The sequence below is a fragment of the Mixophyes fleayi genome, chromosome 8 (assembly GCF_038048845.1).
Source record: "Mixophyes fleayi isolate aMixFle1 chromosome 8, aMixFle1.hap1, whole genome shotgun sequence".
NCBI lineage: Eukaryota > Metazoa > Chordata > Amphibia > Anura > Limnodynastidae > Mixophyes > Mixophyes fleayi.
This window is the reverse complement of record NC_134409.1, coordinates 110140553-110159496: the sequence shown is the minus strand read 5'-3', so window position 1 is coordinate 110159496 and position 18944 is coordinate 110140553. Positions and strand designations below refer to the sequence as shown.

Sequence of the window (18944 nt, the reverse complement as noted above, 5' to 3'; positions counted from 1 at the left end):
TACAGTTTCAGACCCAGGATTTAGCTATAATCACCAACAAAATAAAAGGTTTGCCAACCCAAAAGGTCAAATCTAAACGACAGCTTGAAAAAAAAAAAAAAAAAAAAAAAAAGGAGTGCTTTAAAATTTCGCTAAAAGCAGCCTCAGAGTGAAATATCTGACTGGCCATATCAGGCTTGTGGGATATGCAGAGTCTGAGGTGTCCAAAAAGGGCAGTAAGGGTTAATACACCTACATGCTTGTACTTTCAAGTTTACATCTGAGTGCTGAGCCATAAAATGTTTCTAAACAATTAGTTGTGTAAACAAGTCTCACCCTATTTAACTCTATGATGTCATATAGAATGTACAATCGTTGTGGTGTAATCCCCGATGTACTACACAGCCCAGATCTGAGGACACGCTGTTTTTTGACTTCCATCATTCAGGCCTTCAACCTTAGTGAACCACATACGTACAACTCCAACAACTTGTAACATGTATTCCATATTCTTTTAGTCAGCAAGACAGAGCTATCTAAGCATGTCCAGGCGCGGGGCTTCTTCAAGAAGGATCTGGTGCAGAACAGTGTCCAAAGTTTATTGAAGTGTGTGGTGTGTGGTCTGTTCGAACTTGTTAGAAATACCTGAAAATCATATGCATTGCAGGGGATTCTGGGTATGTTCACACAGATAAAACATCTAATGAACCGGAAGGCATTGCTCCTCCAAAAATAATTAGATTAATAGCCAAACTATCATATCTACTGGTAAAATGCAGCACACCAACAGGAATAGCAATCTGCATAGTTAACCAATCCAGAACAGATATGATCGCAGCAGTGCAAAACTGCATTCACAAAATACCAAATCAGTACAAAATGCAGTCACATTCCTTGTTTAGCACAGGTAAAGCACCGAGGTATTTTTTTAGACTGGGAACACTATTCTAAATTGAATACAAATAGCATAAAATTTGCTTAGAATGATTGGTTTTACGCACAGGGAAAGATACCTGTAATTTGGTCAGACTTTAAGCATCTCCAGAATACACAAGAAAAGTGAACAACAAAAAGGTATCAATTTTCTGTAAATAAAATACCATGTATAAAGGGTAAGTTCTGATGTAATTGCTTATAATCAGTGAGTTCGCCTCAGATTTTTGTGACCTGTAGAATAGAACCTTGTGCCTTTATATGGTCCTTGGTCACTCGTATACAGTTTTCTGTGAAGTATAAATTTCATAAATATATTACGGTATATTATTTCCTAGTGTGAACATACGGGAATGGAAATTTGTCAGATACTAGCCTTTTAAATTTCACAATTTCTGTAAAAATCAAAATCTATACATTCTACAAAATTATATGGAAAATGTAGACCGAAGATATCTACATTAAAAATATATTTATTATTTTTTCAATGTTCTCTAGAGGAAATTAATCAATCTTCTCCAAATGCCAGTATCAGATGCATCCCTGTGCTTTTGTGCTTCTGTTTCTCTCAAGTTTGACCCTTTACAAGGGAGCCTCTCTGTCACCTATATACAGAGACTTGGTGTGAAACGTAAGACATCACAAAGTGGTGGAGATGAAAAGGAAGACTTGTTGTTAGGAGAAATGATCAAAGCCAACAAACTGTTATTCCTCTCGACTTCAAACATTAATGCCGTGATGGGGTTGTGTTTCCAGGGTAGAGTTCTAGATCAAAAGTTTAAAGTACTTCTCAGCTAAAATAATTACTGGTATTTTTACACTCCATTTAATTTGTGCCTTTGAAGGAGGAACTCTGCTAGACGGGGTCCAGAGATTTGATTTTTTTTTACCTTACCATATTTGCTTAGTAATTTTTCTTTGAGAGCACCCACCCCACACACAAAAAATATTTTTAGACTTTTTTTTGGCCTTTACTGTGTATAACCAAATAATTATAAATCGCAAATTGGTCAAGCCTCTTGTAAAGGGTGCCCATAAATGGCTGTATTGGTAACAACTTGGAACAAACTCAGTAAAGCTGGGTACACACTACAGAAATTTCGACCAACTTTTTATGCCGAGCGCTTTTACATGCGATCGATGTTCCGATCGCTCGGTCCATGGACTGCATACACACTAGCCTTGTTTAGGACGATAAAGGGAAGAGCGGACGTCCCTTTAGCGACTTTTTACAGCTATGTTGTCGTGAGCAATGACTAATTTCGTATTCACTGTTGTGGATCGGTCGGAAGTTTATACACACTACAAACGAGATTGGAACGAAAATATTAAACGGTACGACCAACCAAATGAGGCGACAATCGTCCATTTGGGTAGACTTTCGACCATCGTGTCACTGCACATACTGACCCGACTTTTGAACGAGCGGTCGTATGTCGGCTGTTTGAGCCAATTATTGGACGAAAACAGTGTAGTGTGTACCCAGCTTAAAACATAAGACTAGGTTTTAAACCGGCAAAGAGGTAAGTGGGCCATGCTTGCAAGTTTCTAATCTATAGTGATTGCAACCTAAGGAGAAGAAATATTCCAGAGAATCAATAGTAAAACTGGCTGCATTTTCATTAATATAGGATCAGGTGTCAAAATGTCCTCCTCATAGGCAAGTTTATAGAAAAAAAAACAAACAAAAAAACAAAAAACATAATGCAAACATTACAGCTGCTTCCAGAGGTTTACATTTGAAATGCCCACAAACTGATTTATGCATCTGTAAGTATACATTCATATTACCCATAGCTGTTGTATAATCTGGTCATCGCAAATGTTATTACAAAATGTCTCCAGCACTTGGACAAAAACAAACTAAACTTCTTAGTAGCTCAGTAGCACAGAATACACATATATACACACACACACATACATAAAACACGACAGGAGTTGGAGCGGTTTGCCTAGGGCTCACAAAACTCCTGTCTCCTTTACTGACAGATACAGACTGTATCAGCAAATTCCTAACACTTTTTTCATAGTGTTCATGTCTCTGCCAGAAAACCAATTTACAGGGGATCCCACTTATTTTAGTAAGCGTTCAGTAAGACACAAGCTTATTCAACAGAAAACCTATGAGATCTGTACATTTATACATTACTAAGCTGCCATGGTTCTATTTGAGATAAATGAAGTATCAGTTAAGCTTTAATGAAACAGTGCCTCATGTGGCCAATCATGGAATGAAGAGATACTTCTGCTTTTACCAATAATAGGTACCTTTGTTTTCTGATAGTTATTTTTGCAAGCTGTGTTCCAACCTACACATGCATTTATGTGTTGTCTATTTATAAAGTACCAATTCTATTACGCAGAGCTGTACACAACAGTTCCTGCCCCATTGAAATTTACAGCCCCCAACACACACACACACACGCTAGGGTCCTTTTGTCAGAGGCCAATTAATTTACCTGCAAGTTTTTGGACTGTGGGAGAAAACTGGAGCACTCAGAGGAAACCCAGCAAATGCAAGGGAAGAATATACAGATAGACCCCAAGTTGGAATTGAACCCATGACCTCAGCACTTTGATTATGGTCCGCACAGTGGTTAGCATTGTTACCTCAAAAACTACAAAATGTGCCATTCTTGTGCAACCGGTCACACTAAAAGGGTGGTCACATTCAAATCCAGCCACTAAAGACATTAAAAGAAAATAAACTGGTGGATTCATATTAAAATCGTAAAGTGTACAGTGACACACAGTACAGACAGCCATTTTGTGGCCTAAACCAACAATGAAGAGGATGGGAGGTATCAATTCTATAGGAACCAGTGACATCATTGAAGTACTGCATGCTCATATTGGGTCAGGCCACAAAATGGCTGCCTTTATGACCTTTGATGTGACAACACAACAACTGGAGAGCATACATTTAACTGGGCTTTTCCCAAAAGCATAGAATAAAAAGTCAGCAACTTGCAAAAAGCTTAGTGTAATGTAGACCAAGGTACCGATTGTGCCTTTTTTGCTGGATGCACTGTGTATTATGCACTTTGCATGGCCTAGGAGAGTTCCTTGTGATCACACAGATTGCCAGCAGAATATAAACACTTCAGATCAGCCCTAACATCCTTTGCTGGAGGGAGCGTTCTGACAACAGGAACTGTTCTTCAGCAGCTGTCACGATACATAGCTAGACACATCAAAGATTGATGATGTGAGAGGAAAGACAGGCGTTCATTACAGTTCACGGCTGTTCATCATAATCGTCTGTGCTTTTAAAAAAAAAAAAAAAAAAAAAAAAAGTTGTGCAAAAAAGTAATATTGCAATACAAAGTTTGAAAGCGAGCCCACCATCATTAGTTACAAAATCAGGAGAAGGGATAGACTTGGCAGTCATTCTAGTATTGTGAAAAGGAAACTCTTAGTTTGGGGTTTTTATGGGCGCATGGTAACCCTATTTTGTTGAAAGCCGCACACTGCCGGGCACTGCAGGTGAATATAATATGATCTTCGCTGACTGAGGTTACTGGGGGTGCCTGTGTTTAGGTTACTATTCCCATGACCACTCTCCACACTCATATAGCAAGTTATTCTATTCATAATAAAACTAGTACGTCTTTCAAACAGTCGTGACTAAAAAGGGTGTGGTCTATTTTGTACCTTTTTCTTACTCCTGTCAAATATGGTAACCATAGCAACAGCTGATCTTTTTCCCAAGTTCTAAGTAAATAAAAAAAAAATTCTGATCTGGTACCACAATTACCATTTAAGAGAATTAAAAAATTAGTGACTTAGGGACTGATACGAGGGTATGGACATACGTCCACTTGCGTGGCATAAATTGCGTGAATTTGCTCTGCGAATGACCACAAAAAAAAAAAAACACATGTAGCTACCTACAACTACGCAGAGTTGCATGCATCCACATCAGCTGGTCCCTGGCAGGACAGGAGAGAGAAGGGGCGTTCTAATGTAGATAAGATAATGTAAGGACGTGCTCACAGAATTGAGAGCTGGGGCAGACTAACTTAGACACAGACGCATCTTTTACTGAAGTATTATTTACACCAGCCATAGGGACTGGTGAAAATACAAGTCGATCAGGACTATGGCCAACGCCAACAGCTTCTGATTGGTGAAATGCAAATACCTGCCGTAATCTTGGCATATATGCTACAGATGTAGAGCTGCAGGCATCTTAAAATGTGTACGGTATATGGGCTGCATTACTCTATTTTATGTGCGCAATTACGCCCAAATGTAGTTCAACTCTGCATCAGGTCCTTCGTGAATAGTCTTAGGGGGTAAATTTATCAAGATGCGAGTTTCTGGCGGGTTTGAAAGTGGAGAGGTTGCCTATAGCAACCAATCAGATTCTAGCTGTCATTTATTTAGTACATTCTACAAAATGATAGCAAGAAACGGATTGGTTGCAATACGCAACACCTCTACTTTTCAAACCCAGAGCTTGATAAATATACCCCTTAGTGTACCAATATAAATCATATACACCTACTAGGAACTATTGCCATTACCGAGACGAGAGGCATATGGTAGCTTAAGTCGTAGTGCCGTCCTAGTTACTAATCGGTAACATTCTCACAAGTCTTAGGCGATTTTTACTTTTTGTTCAGTCATGTTTGAAAGTGTAAGACATACCACTGGCATCCCCAAGTCTGGATAAGACAAGCCAATGGTCCCAATTGTCATGGACAGTTCCAAGTTTTGTCTTTGGAAATGTTCCTAGGTTTCAATATTGACCTAGTGGGTAGTAGCAGATAGATATAGATATATATATATAGAGATATATATATATATATATATATATATATATATATATATATATATATATATATATATATATATATATATATATATATATATATATATATACACACACACACACATACATATATACATACATACATATATATACACATATAATTTAATTTTCTCTGCATTGTATTTTACGAACTTTATAGGTTAATATTTAGTGATAATTTAGAATGATATTATAACCATGATTAGTGAACATGTCATAGCGATGATGCAGATTCTCTTTTCTTCCAAGGTAAGGATAGAAATGAAAACCGTATGATCAGACACAGTATTGTCATGCTATGAACAGACATCCTGTTTGTAGACTCCAGTTACAGGTTTTTGCTCGGGTGGAAGGAGACGCTGTTTCTGAAAGATATCAAGTATCAGGAAACTGCGATAAAAATGATCTAAAACTTTCATCAGGAAGTGAGAAACTGCTGCAGATTTGGTAATAAAAAAAATATAAAAAAAAAATTTGCACTTTTCACCCCTATTCTAGTTTGAGGACAGGAAAACTTTCCGGCCTCACTAGGATTAAACTGAATAGTAGCCGTCCAATCCAACACATTCAATGTATGCCATTCCTGGTAAAACACCATTGCAGGTTCTACTAACTGACCTCACCAGTATCAATAGTGTTCTGGGAGTAATTTGTTTGTGATTCTTCGTGTCTGAGTCACTTACACACAATCTGGGAACCAAATACATAGGAAGTAAAAAAAAAAACAAAAAAAAAAAAAAAAAACTTAGCTTACAGGCTGTGTACATGGTTACAATTTCCATAATGGAAAAAACTACAGAGCGTTACTTTATTTAAAAAAAAAAAAAAAAAAAAGTTTATTTTACACAAGTTGTTTTAATCGTATTTAAGTGAAGCTATAGTTTTTATCATACATATTTATAATGGCGTTCTTCCTCTTCGGTGAACTGTTATAGGCTTAGTCCAGGTACTATTTTATGGCTACTAAAACATGTGCTGTCCTGGTGCGGATGCATTGGTCAGCGCTTCTGGATGGACACCCAAGCAGAGCTCCAATGAAGAGGTTTAGATTACTGGCTCCTGAGAGCCTTTAGTAAGAACCTAAGAGCGAGCATCCGAACACCCCCAAAAAAAACGCCAAAATTATGGAAGTTTAAAGAAATAAATTGTGCTGTCCAATTGGATTTCATTTTGCATAACAAATTTCAACATTTATTTAGATTAGATTTTTCCTTAAGGCTTACTTAACATAACACATCTGCAGCCACCCAATCAGAGATGCGCTTTGATCAGACTAGCTTTCATTTGTGAAGCTTGCACTAATCTCAGTGCACATTTAGGCAGTATAATCCTGATTGGAGGAGTCTACTCCACCTTTCTGAAAGTCTGCACACTTATTCTAATTGTCAGGAACTGGGATGGTATGCCCCACTCACAATGGTGAGTGAGTGTTGGGCACACCTGCCACTAGTGTGTGGAAGTTCAAAGGTGTTGCAAAGAAGGGGTAGGGTGGGTAAGGGTAGCCCAACTCTTTGAAGCATTAGGCACATCCTCAACATCGCATGACCAAGCCCTCAACATCGCATGACCAAGCCCTCAACATGCTGGAGCCACAGCCATCCCACCTTGTGCCGATTTGCTGCAGGCCGAAGTCGGGAGGTATGTGTAATCTCTGAGCTTCAGACCACAAACAAGAAAGTACCTACATCCACAGCACCCCATCTGGTAGGAGGTCTAACATATCAAAACTACTGATTTATTAAAGCTACAACTGCAGTCACCTATTGCCAGTAACCAGACGTGTGTGTTCATTGAAAGTTCCTTACTAACACTGCTCAAAAAGTTCAAATCCACACTAACGCCACAACAACCAGACGCTTACATTGTGTGACATGTACTAGACAGATAAAAGCCAATTGGCTGCACTTAATCAATAACACCATGTTGATGTTAACGATAAAATTACATTGTTTTTCTTTCTAGATAAGTGCGCCAGATTGGTAAAGATATACTTAGGGATGGATTTACTAAGCTGCGGGTTTGAAGAAGGGGGGATGTTGCCTATAGCAGCCAATCAGATTCTAGCCTTCATCTATTTAGTACTTTCTACAGAATGACAGCTAGAATCTGATTGGTTGCTATAGGCAACATCCCCACTTTTTCAAACCCGCAGCTTAGTAAATCTAACCCTTAGTGTGTTGCAGTACAGGGCAATGTTTGGAAGCAAAGCTGTCAGTGGAAGTTATGTGATGGAACCTTTGAAGATACTTGCCATGTGAAGAGACTAATCAGAATTTATCTGCAGCTTCTAACAATTTCTAGACCATTTTTCAACAATCAAATACCTTTGACAAGGCCGAGCTATTAGTAAAGAATTTATGTTCTGTCAATGTTCCTGGAAAGTGCAGCAGACACATGGTAATGGCTTAGGAAGCAACTATAGAAGGGTCTATCCATATTCTGTTCCAATAATCATCTATTGTAAGCACAATTAATAACAGCAATAAACTCGGGTTTTTGCCAGTTCTCAAGTGTCAACCAAACTACATGGCCCAAGTAGCGTGAAGGTCTTTCTATTAGGTCTTCCTATTAAGAAACGGTCCGTCAATGGAGAAGAGAATGTACGATCCAATGTAGCCTGTAGCACGATACTGCTGGGTTAATATTGTATTGTCAATCACAACAGCTTTGACATTTCTATAAAACATATACCTAGCACATTTTGTTTGAGATGTCAAACTACAGAGCCCACATTGCGTAGGACTAAGAACACAGAATACCAAAGAGATATTGTTTCTACAACAAGTTTTCTAGGAAGCTGCCTGCACACAGCATTCTGATTGTGTCAAATGTAAATGAGTAAAAAAGGTCAGCAAAGACCAATTCTCCGCTCAGTGTTCCACTCTGCATTTCATACAACAAATTAATTGTTTCAACACTTCATTACAAGGTTATAAAAATGATGAACTCTGCGTTTTATACAGCACTGTCCTCTCCTACACTGGAGCCAGTACAATAGAGTATCACATGAAACTAATACATATAGTTGGACATTACACATTATAGTGAACTGTACACCTACAAGGCTATCATACAGATTCCTCTTATCCCCTATACATTCTGAAATGGTGAAACCAGGGCTGTCAAAACAGTCCTCCGCTAATCTTCGTGGACAGTGTAAGCAACAGTAACGCCTGCTAGTTAGTATCAATTATACTAGTAGGTTAATTGTCTGCTATAAAATTGACCCTAGTCTCTGTATGTTAAGGAATTTAGACTAAGCCCCAATGGGGCAGGGACTGGTGTGAATAGGTTGTCTGTACAACGCTGCGGAACTAGCGGTGCTGTATAAATATATGAAGATCATCTAGTCAGTAAGTCCCTCACTCCACCCAACGCTGACTTGGGCAACATGAATATCCATGGTATAGTTACTAGTCCTGCGACAAGGAATCCATCTGCTCCCAGATTCCAAACAGAGAGGGCACAAATATGCTCACGGTAATAAAATAATAACTATTTCTGAAGCAGATTTTATATAACGAAGAGATCTGGTATATGCATCAACCACCATGACCGATACATTTTCTGAAACCCTGCATCACAGGGTTATAGTCCACGATAGGACTATACCCCGTCTCAAATACTAGGGCTTGTTTAATGTAGCCGGTAGGTCAGCATCCCTCTGAGGGTTGGGGTGCGAATGAAATCTAAATTAGCATTCATGTTTAAACACAGTTCATTTTACCTAAAAGATAATTTTTCAATGTTCTTTGATGGCACGGACCTTTAAAACAGGACTAGATGTGAGAATTAAAAAGACATCGCTATAACTCTGAAAAGCCTTCTAATCTGAGAAGCCCGTGAGCAGCTGATAAAACTGGAAACAGAAAAGCAGTCTACGGATGGCATAACACGGGCACAATCTGAGCAGACACGGTCAAAGATCATTGTAAGTGTTCCATATAAGATGTAATGTTTCATGCACTATTTTTTTATTGCAGTTGGAAATATAAAGAAAATATATAAAACAAACACAAGAGCCCTCCTGAAGCAGGAAGAAGCTAGTTATAAAAGTGCCCATGTGACACCTCCCTACACAATTGTGCTATATAGTGGGTGGGTGTGTGTGTATATATATATATATATATATATATATATATATATATATATATATATATATATATATATATATATATATATATATATATACACATACACATATGTATGTATGTATGTATGTATATCTCACACATATAAATACATATACACACACATATGTACACACACTCTAACTATTAATGTGTTGCATATAACAAATGTGTCTGATCCAGTAGTGTTCAGCAATAATTAATAACTAAATTGCACTACCATTTCCTTCTCAGAAACTATAGAGAAAAAAAACAAAAAAATCAAAACACATTTAAAAACAATAGTGATGGCATTACTAGAGCAAGATATTTGCCAAAAGATAAACATTAACTAACAGCAGCAATGTCCATTGGGATTCTAGACTTTCCTGCAATCACAAACTAGAATTAGGGAGAACAAAAAGTGCGAAGCTCAGCGATCCGTATGAATAAGTTTTCTATTACAAATGTCATGTTACATTGACTCACAATCTGCCTTCCTCAAACCCTCTATCAATAACTATACACGGAGGAGTAGAGAGGGAGGGGAAAGTGTGTGGGGTGAGGGGGGTGAATCTAACAAACTAAACTTCCCTGAAAAACAAGTTACAGATGTTGGGCTTCAGATTCCGCCCCTAGATCAAATGTCTGATCACGTGACACCAGGCTGGGAGCTGCCTCTTCCTGCTCCAACTCTTTACATTATTATTAAGCAAGTCTAGGATCAGACAGAATGTTTGTATTCGGTTCTACAGCTGCTTACTATCAGTAAAAACTGTCAATGAATATTTTCCAAAAACAAAAAATTGTAATACATAATCACACATAACAAACGGCTATAAAACATGTTATAAATGTGCTGCATATATAAAGTTACATACAAATGATATGAAACAAAGGTAAAAATTATCCCATGCAAGTGGGCTTACAATCTAAGGTGTGGGGAAACGCATGATACAACGGATATTCAACTAACTTATGTATTTGCTGGTGGGTAAAGTGTGGGTGGCTATAGTTAGATAACAAAAGCACTGGTGAATGGCATGTCTGTGCCGCTAGCGGTGGTGTAGTACAGGGAAAAGGCTGCGGAAGGCTGACACAAAACATGATTCAGTCGCTGAGAAATATGGCATAAAGTGAGAAATATATAGGAGAACTCATTACAGCTTAGGAGCACTTATGAAGAAGGTTACAAAAATAAATTATGTTAATGTTTTTCACATTTTATCGAATTCACACTTCCGGTGTACAGAACCACTGTGCCTATAAGAGTCGTGTGTGCAGACTGACTAAGGCTCACAGGTCATATCAATTTGCTTGACTGCCAAACTACCAGACTTGTAACCAATATGGCCGCACAGAGTCCATCTACACAAAGTGGGTAAATCAGCAGTCAGAACAGGGGGTCAGCAGGAAACCTGAGCATTGTGTGTGTCAGATGACTGCACATATAAGCTGCTGCAGACATTAGTTGATATAATTTACCAAAATCCAAATCAATTGAGATTATTCAGTCAATTCAGTCAGAGCAAATCCAACATGTTGCCAGCATTAGGACCCTTACCCTCTGGTGTCAAGAGTCATGTTTTTACTACGTTTTAATGATAGAAAAGCATGGGGAGGGAAGCTACTGATTCCGAGGACCCAGTACCCATTTGTACTGGCATCTGTGGTCAGAACGGCTGCATTTGTTGGACACTACCTGCTTTATTTACTAATCTTCAAGTGAACACCAGGGGGTCAATGGATTGTCCTTTATTGTCTCCCCAAACACACAAGTGCCAGTTTGCACTGCTTGCCCAACATGATTGCTGGCAAAAATTATAGTGGGATTGTAAAACACGGTCATTTGACATGTGGTGGTACTGGTGTTTATCCAATGCCAGTGGGTAACCAGTGCTAGACTACCTGAGCTATTGATGACCCAGCGGTAGCTGTACTGCATTATCAGTAACAAGTCTGGGATTAAGGGATAAAAGCTACAGTAGTAGCAATTGCAGCACTATCATGTAGTGCCATTTAAACAGTAATTTGTGAATATTTTGTGCAAAAATGTTATCAACACAAATACATGGCACTTGCTCAAACCTCTGTTCAATGTTGATGTTTGTGTCCCAATAAAAATCTATATATGAAAATAAAGTATGATGATATTAACATTTACAGAATGTACAATGCATGGTCTACACCAAATAAAGGGCCACAGAACTCACAGCAGTGGTAAAAGTCGTGCTAAATACTGAATCACCCGTTCCATTCATCTGCATGCGTTTAATCAATATACCAGAGGCTGTTACAAAGCCAGCCAAATGTCGATAGTAAATATGCCGTAATGAGGAAATCCTAATATTTGAGGACACAAACCTTCCAAAACAAACATGTTGTGCGATTGCTGCAAGTGTGTAAGTGTCAGACTTCTCTGCCCCCTTTAAGCCCACGAGTGACAGCGAGGCACATGGGGAAATGTGCTTCCTGGTAACAAGCAGCGCTAGGAATGCACAAGGTTTGCAAAATTCCTCCCAACTGCATTGTTTACATTTGTGGAATGTGAAGAAACAGCAGAGAGAACGCAGAACATTCCAGAAAGGCGGGAAACCATCGCCTCACTTTTATTATGAAATGTCTGACATGTCAAAATGACTTTGTTACGGAGAAGTTTTTATAAACATTTTTACACTTCAATAGTACTTGTGAACTCATAGCGGCCTATCAATATCCCTATATTTAGAAAAAAAATGGTTCCTGGGATGAATAACCAAGCCCTAAAGCTATGCAACTGAACTCTGTATTTACTGCTGAGCTATTGATTGACTTACAAACTAAGTAAAATACAATGTATTTCCAAAAGTGCTCAGTTTATGTCATAGTGTAGAAATGGACACATTTCCTGACCTGTATTCTATCTCCTACATTACTGATCTTGTGTCCACAGTGAAAGTCTTTTAGTGTATATGTGTAGAAATCCAAGCTCTGTTTCCATATGCTCACAGCATGAAGCCCCGACTGCCAAACTAGCTGGTGCCTGTCTTGTTTCCCCCTCCATACCAGGCCATTGCCCAGCTCCAAAACTGCACGTACAGCAAAAAAATTAACTGTTTGCAAACCCTACACAATGTAAACTATGGAACATATTCAATTTAAATACCCCAAGAACTGTTATTTTTAGGTTCAGGACAATAATAATAATAAATAATAATAAATATTAATATTTGTAATATAAAATGTATGTTATGGACTGAACTAAGAATTATGCTTAGAATATCTAAATGTTTTCCATTCAATGTATTTAGAATGCAAGTTCTTTGAGGTAGAAATCTTTTTCCTTTTTGTTGACTGTGATCACTAATATCCTTGTATTCTACACTCATTCCCCTGAGCTATACTATTATAAATGCAACGTGTGTACAACAGAACTTTAACCACTTAAAAAGACCATTTAGCAACCATTCAATTGCATGAAAAACAAAAATAAACTTAAAAAAAACAAAATGCCAACATGTTTCCAACTTAAACCCTTAAAGTTGACTGTGCAGTTTAAACAAAAACACACTTATTTCAGATTGTTACAACTCAAAATATTTTTGGAGCTGAAAAAACTCCAAAGGAACAATTACGTGATCTGGGATTAACAAAATCTAATCACTTTGCGACGAGGGGAAAAAAAAAAAAAAAAAAAAGAAACCACGACGCACAAAGAAAATCTCTTGTAAAATAACAGAAAAATACCCAGATCAGCAAAAAAAAAATAAAATGGCAGTCTGGTATTGTGCAGTACTTTCCACAAGGGACTTTGTGTGGGACACATCCTTCAATGGCAGATCTTGGACAGGAAGTAGGAATGCAAACAAAGAGTAGATTGTGATTAGTACTGTGATCTGTGACCCCCCTCACAGTGTAGACAGAAATCCTCTTGCCTACATTACAGAATACAGTACACATGCTGAATAATTGCAGAAATGAATAATTCAGTTGCGGCCAACTAAAGACAAAACGCCATAGGGTTAAAACTGAAGTATAGCACCCAGGTAAACTGCTGACCTTGGGCCTGATTCATTAAGGATCTTAACTTGAGACACTTCTTATTTCAGCCTCCTGTACAAAACCAATGTACAATGCAAGTGGTGCAAATTAGTTTTCTGTTTTACACATAAGTTAAATACTGACTGTTTTTTCATGTAGCACACAAATACTTGATAGCTTATTTGTACACTAAAATTTAAAGTTGATATTTGTGTGCTACATGAAAAAACAGTCAGTATTTAACTTATGTGCAAAACAGAATACTAATTTGCACCCCTTGCATTGTAACATGGTTTTTTTGTCCAGGAGGCTGAAATAAGAAGTTTCTCAAGTTAAGATCCTTAATGAATAAGGCCCCTTATCCTTTAATATGATCCATATAATCCTATTACACATTGATATATAGAGCAGAATAAATGTTTATATACTATTCACCCCCCCACAAAGACTGAAGTACTCCACTAAAACACTGCATACATACTGTATAAAAAGAAGAAAAGACAAACCAAAATAAACAACGCACAAACGCAATAGACAAAACACTTCTCAAAACTGCAGCTGTAAAAAAACTTTTGAGGTCCGAATAAAAAGTTAAATAAATAAAAGTAAAACTGTCCGGCAGGCAGAGAGAGGATGAATAGAGGAGGGTGGAGGGGATCACTACAAGCAGTCTGGGGTAGTTACCTTCGTAGCACAGAATGCCGATGTTGTTGTTCATCTTGTCCAGGTACTGGTAGTTCAACAGATCCATCTTCATAAACAGCATTTATCGGGCTGGCAGGAAAGACCAGCTTTCTCGCTTCACCCACAGAAAGACACAGGCGGCTCCGGCACAGCTCCCGGCTCTCCCTACGAGCTCACACGACAGACGGGCCCGGCAGCCTCCGACAACAAAAGCGGAGAAGAGTGCATGAAAGACCCGGGGAATCCTGTCAGAGGAGGCGATGACAGCTCTGCCGCAGCGATGGTACAGAGGTCTCCGGCTACACCAGACCGTGTTCTTGCGATTGTTTGGTTTTAAAAAAAAAAAGGATAAAAAGAAAAGTAACAAAGGGGAAAGCAAAAAAAAGTGTTGAAGACAAAAGGCAGCGAGTTCTCACAGCCCCGCTGCAAGTTCCCTGCTCTGACACGCTGCCTGTGCTTGGTATGACTCCAGTGTCAGTCAGCTTCCTCCCTCCAGCAGGCGAGGAGGGGGTGGGCATGCTCAGTGAGGCCCTGGAGCAGCTCACATGTCACGGGGGATTTTCAGCACAAGACCGGCCTCCAAAATTGCTCAGAGTATTTGAAAAGAGGAGAGACTGAGACAGAGCAGAGCTGCCCCCAGCCCAGACACAAGACACAGGTATACAAATGTCAGGGATTACTGCAACCAGCCTGACAGGATGCCAGCATCCACTCTGTGCTAACCAATACTGAATAATCATTTATTTATATAGTGCCACAGCGCTGTACAGAGAACTCACATCAGTCCCTGCCCCATTGGAGCTTACAATCTAAATTCCATACTATAGACACACACACACACACACAGACAGAGAGGGAGAGCACAGTGGGCTAGTGGTTAGCACTTCTGCCTCACAGCCCTGGGGTCATGAGTTCAATTCCCGACCATGGCCTTATCTGTGTGGAGTTTTTATGTTCTCCCCGTGTTTGCGTGTGTTTCCTCCGGGTGCTCCAGTTTCCTCCCACACTCCAAAAACATACTGGTAGGTTAATTGGCTGCTATCAAAATTGACCCTAGTCGCTCCCTCCGTCTGTCTGTGTATGAGTGTATGTCTATATTAGGGAATTTAGACTGTAAGCTCCAATGGGGCAGGGACTGATGTGAATGAGTTCTCTGTACAGCGCTGCGGAATTAGTGGCCCTATATAAATAAATGATGATGACGACTAGGGTCAATTTTGATAGCAGTCACTTAACCTACCAGTATGTTTTTGGAGTGTGGGATAATACCCACGCAAACACAGGGAGATCATACAAACTCCACACAGATAAGGCCATGATTGGGAATCGAACTCATGACCCCAGTGCTGTGAGGCGCACACACACACGGCGTATTCAATTATCGGCGCAAACGCCGAAAAATCCCGCGGTCCGCGCACCAACGGTAATAGTGTGCGGGGAAAAACCGTTAAAACGGTAATTTTCTCACTGAATTTCAGCTCGCAGCTCCCTGAGCCGCGAGCTGAAATCCAGCTAACGGTAGTTTTTTTGCGGCGCGGAAAACAATTGAATATGCCCCATATATAAAGACTAAGGTCAATTTTGATAACAGCCAATTAACCTACTAGTACTAGTAGGTCTTTGGAGTGTGGGATAATACCCACGCAAACACAGGGAGAACAAAATGCTAGGCTTAAGCGGCCTGGGACTTTTAGTTCACCAGCAGCTGCCTAGTCATGGGCTCCATACCTGCTGTACAAGATTATCAGATATAATGGGCACAGAGAACTTGGAGATCCACACAAAATTTTTTTCAGGACTTTTATGTAAAGGTAAGGACACATGTAGCATTGTAAAGAGAAGATATGCCAAGTCAGTAACCTTTTTCACTCATTCCCTTTTTTTAAAGCACTTTTCACACATTAGATACATAAAAAGTGCAGTAAAAAAAATAAAAGAATCAATGTTGCCATTCCCACAATCGCATTATAAAATATTAACACTGTCTTTAAAATTTTAGAACATAGCACACAGTATTTCTCCACATAATAATGCACACTGCCAGTACAATAGATTGTATTAGTAGAAGTGCAACACAAGATAAGTGCTTGAAAAATCATCATATCGCTGCTATTCAAGAATACGTACATGCCGTGCAATCCTCGGTGAAAATCCCTCTGCAACAAAACGCGTTTCGTTGCGAAAGGGACTGGCTCCATTGAAGAATTAGAGTTGACTTTACTGCACATGCATGACGAAACATCGTTAGATTTACAGTAGAGTTTACTCCTGCCTAAGGAGCATGCAGCCTGCGAAGACCACGCTCCATTGGAAGAGGGACGCAACGCAACCCTGACATGGAGTTATGTTTTTAGTGCTGGTGGTGAAAAGCAAAGCTTTGATGAATGGATACAGTTCATCCTATAGAAGTCTATGGGCACAACAGCGCTGAACAACGGAAGGATGCTAAAGCCTTGAGAAATCTGATTTTTCCAATATTAAGCCTTTGTTAAATGGGACAAAGCTGTGAAGGAGCCTTTTTCCTGAACTTTGGACAGATTTTAAGCTCTTCATCACTTCATAAATAGACCCCAAAGTGTTAAAAAAAACCTACTAAAGAGCAACTTCATTTTCATGCATTATGATCCATTTAACCAGCCCATTTGTGTAAGAGAGAATACTGTAGGTCATGTTCCCCTTCAGTACCAAAGCAATTGCTGCATTCCTATCCCCTTAAATATTATGCAGAGTGAGCACCACACTTTAAAACATGGCCCGGACAGAACATTCAGGGGGAGAGTCAATTCCCTACATTCTTTAGAACAATGTGGGCTGCACATCATTACCATTGGTATAGTAATTTTAACACCGATTTCTGCTTGCGGCTCAGGGGGCTTGATTTATAGCAACATTAAAAAATTCAGCTATATATCCCCCCCACCCACCAATATATATTTACAAAACCAAATCCAGGACACCAAGCCAAACATTTTGAACTGTTATTTGGATAGTGGCTGTCCACTACTAGTTGATTTGTGGACTTTTTTTTTTTTTAGTAATCATCTTGGCAATATCCTCTTTATATATTACCCAGTTACTGTAGTTAATAAATAGAGTCAAATAGTATTTTGTTTTTTCCCTATATTTGCAAAAAATTTGCAAATAAACCAGGTTAAATCTTCAAATGTTTTCTATCCTCTTTCCCTTAAACTTGTACGTACAAATCAGGGAATAGCTCTGAAAAAGGTAAAGCAACATGAAAATCCAAATTTTGTTGTTCTTGCAAATTAAGATATTCACCATTGTTTAGATCTCATGCGCAAAGAAACTTTGCTTTGTAGCATGTTTACAATCAGAGAAACAACTTTTATATGGAAGGAGAATGGAATATACATACTTTGCTCTAGACCTATAAAAACTCCCTGTACTGAAACTTCAATATAGTTCCAAGCTGTACAGAGTTCAAGTTACAATGTATTGAGGTCGCTGGGTGCATGACATAATGCTAAATGGATAGCTGGTTCAGAAACAATTACTTGGCCAAGGGCATAGCAAGAGTCCAATAATCAGCTTTGAGACCATAGTCCAGTCTTGGAAATAATGAAGTGTGCTGCATAGTGGCAGATACTGAGTGCGCGGAAAGGAGAAAGGAGTGCACACTCATTTATTTATATAGCACCAGCAGATTCTGTAGCGCTATACAATTGGGAACAAACGAATAAAATACTGGGACATACATACGGACAGCGGTAAGAAGGTTCTGCTCGGAAGCTTACAATCTATGGGACAACGGTTTGATACACAAGGGGATACACTAGCATAACTACACTGTGCATTGTATTCAACATAACCAGCTAATCTCTATTAAAGTAGAGATTGCACAGACCAATGTGGAGTAAAGTGCATCTTGCATAGTAACAGTAGACATAGGACTGAGTAGAGAGACACACACGGAGACATGTATTAGTATAAGAGTGTGAGGCCAGAGCTGGGCAAGAAGTACAGGGGATTTTTATTGTGTCTGTTCACACACCAGGATGTGGTTTGTTACAACAAGACCTCACTGAGAGATTGCAGATGTTTATACAGATGCAACTGAGTCATCACATGGAAGATCTAAATCAGCAATCACAGTGGTGGGAATTAGCACATGTATGTAGATATACACACACTATCTACATACATTACACTCAGAAGTGCAATACACATATAGAACGATCCTTTTGTAGTCACTCACACAATTAGCACAGATTGGAAATATCAGTATAGCTGTCTATTAGGGCTTAGAATTGTGGGACATGAAGGTTAATGTTGTGGCGACTGATTCTGTCCCACCGCCTCGCCTCAGTCTAAAAAAGTTCATCCCAAGAGCCACATATTTGTAATTTTGGAATGTGCCCTCAAGATTCAATGGTTTACTAGTC

General features: G+C 39.0%; 1 protein-coding gene across 4 annotated transcripts in view; it reads right to left on the bottom strand.

Annotated features, from left to right (window-relative positions):
* The window catches only part of VGLL4 (vestigial like family member 4), a 79633-nt gene that overhangs the window by 23033 nt on the left and 37656 nt on the right, over window positions 1-18944 (bottom strand). The window contains exon 1 of one of the 4 annotated variants that reach the window (XM_075183173.1): window positions 14542-15132. The exons of the other annotated variants lie outside the window; for them this stretch is intronic. Coding sequence (XP_075039274.1) covers window positions 14542-14623 — 82 coding nt within the window. The 5' untranslated portion in view covers window positions 14624-15132. Of the gene's footprint in view, window positions 1-14541; window positions 15133-18944 lie in introns of those variants that run through there. 4 annotated transcript variants of the gene reach the window in all.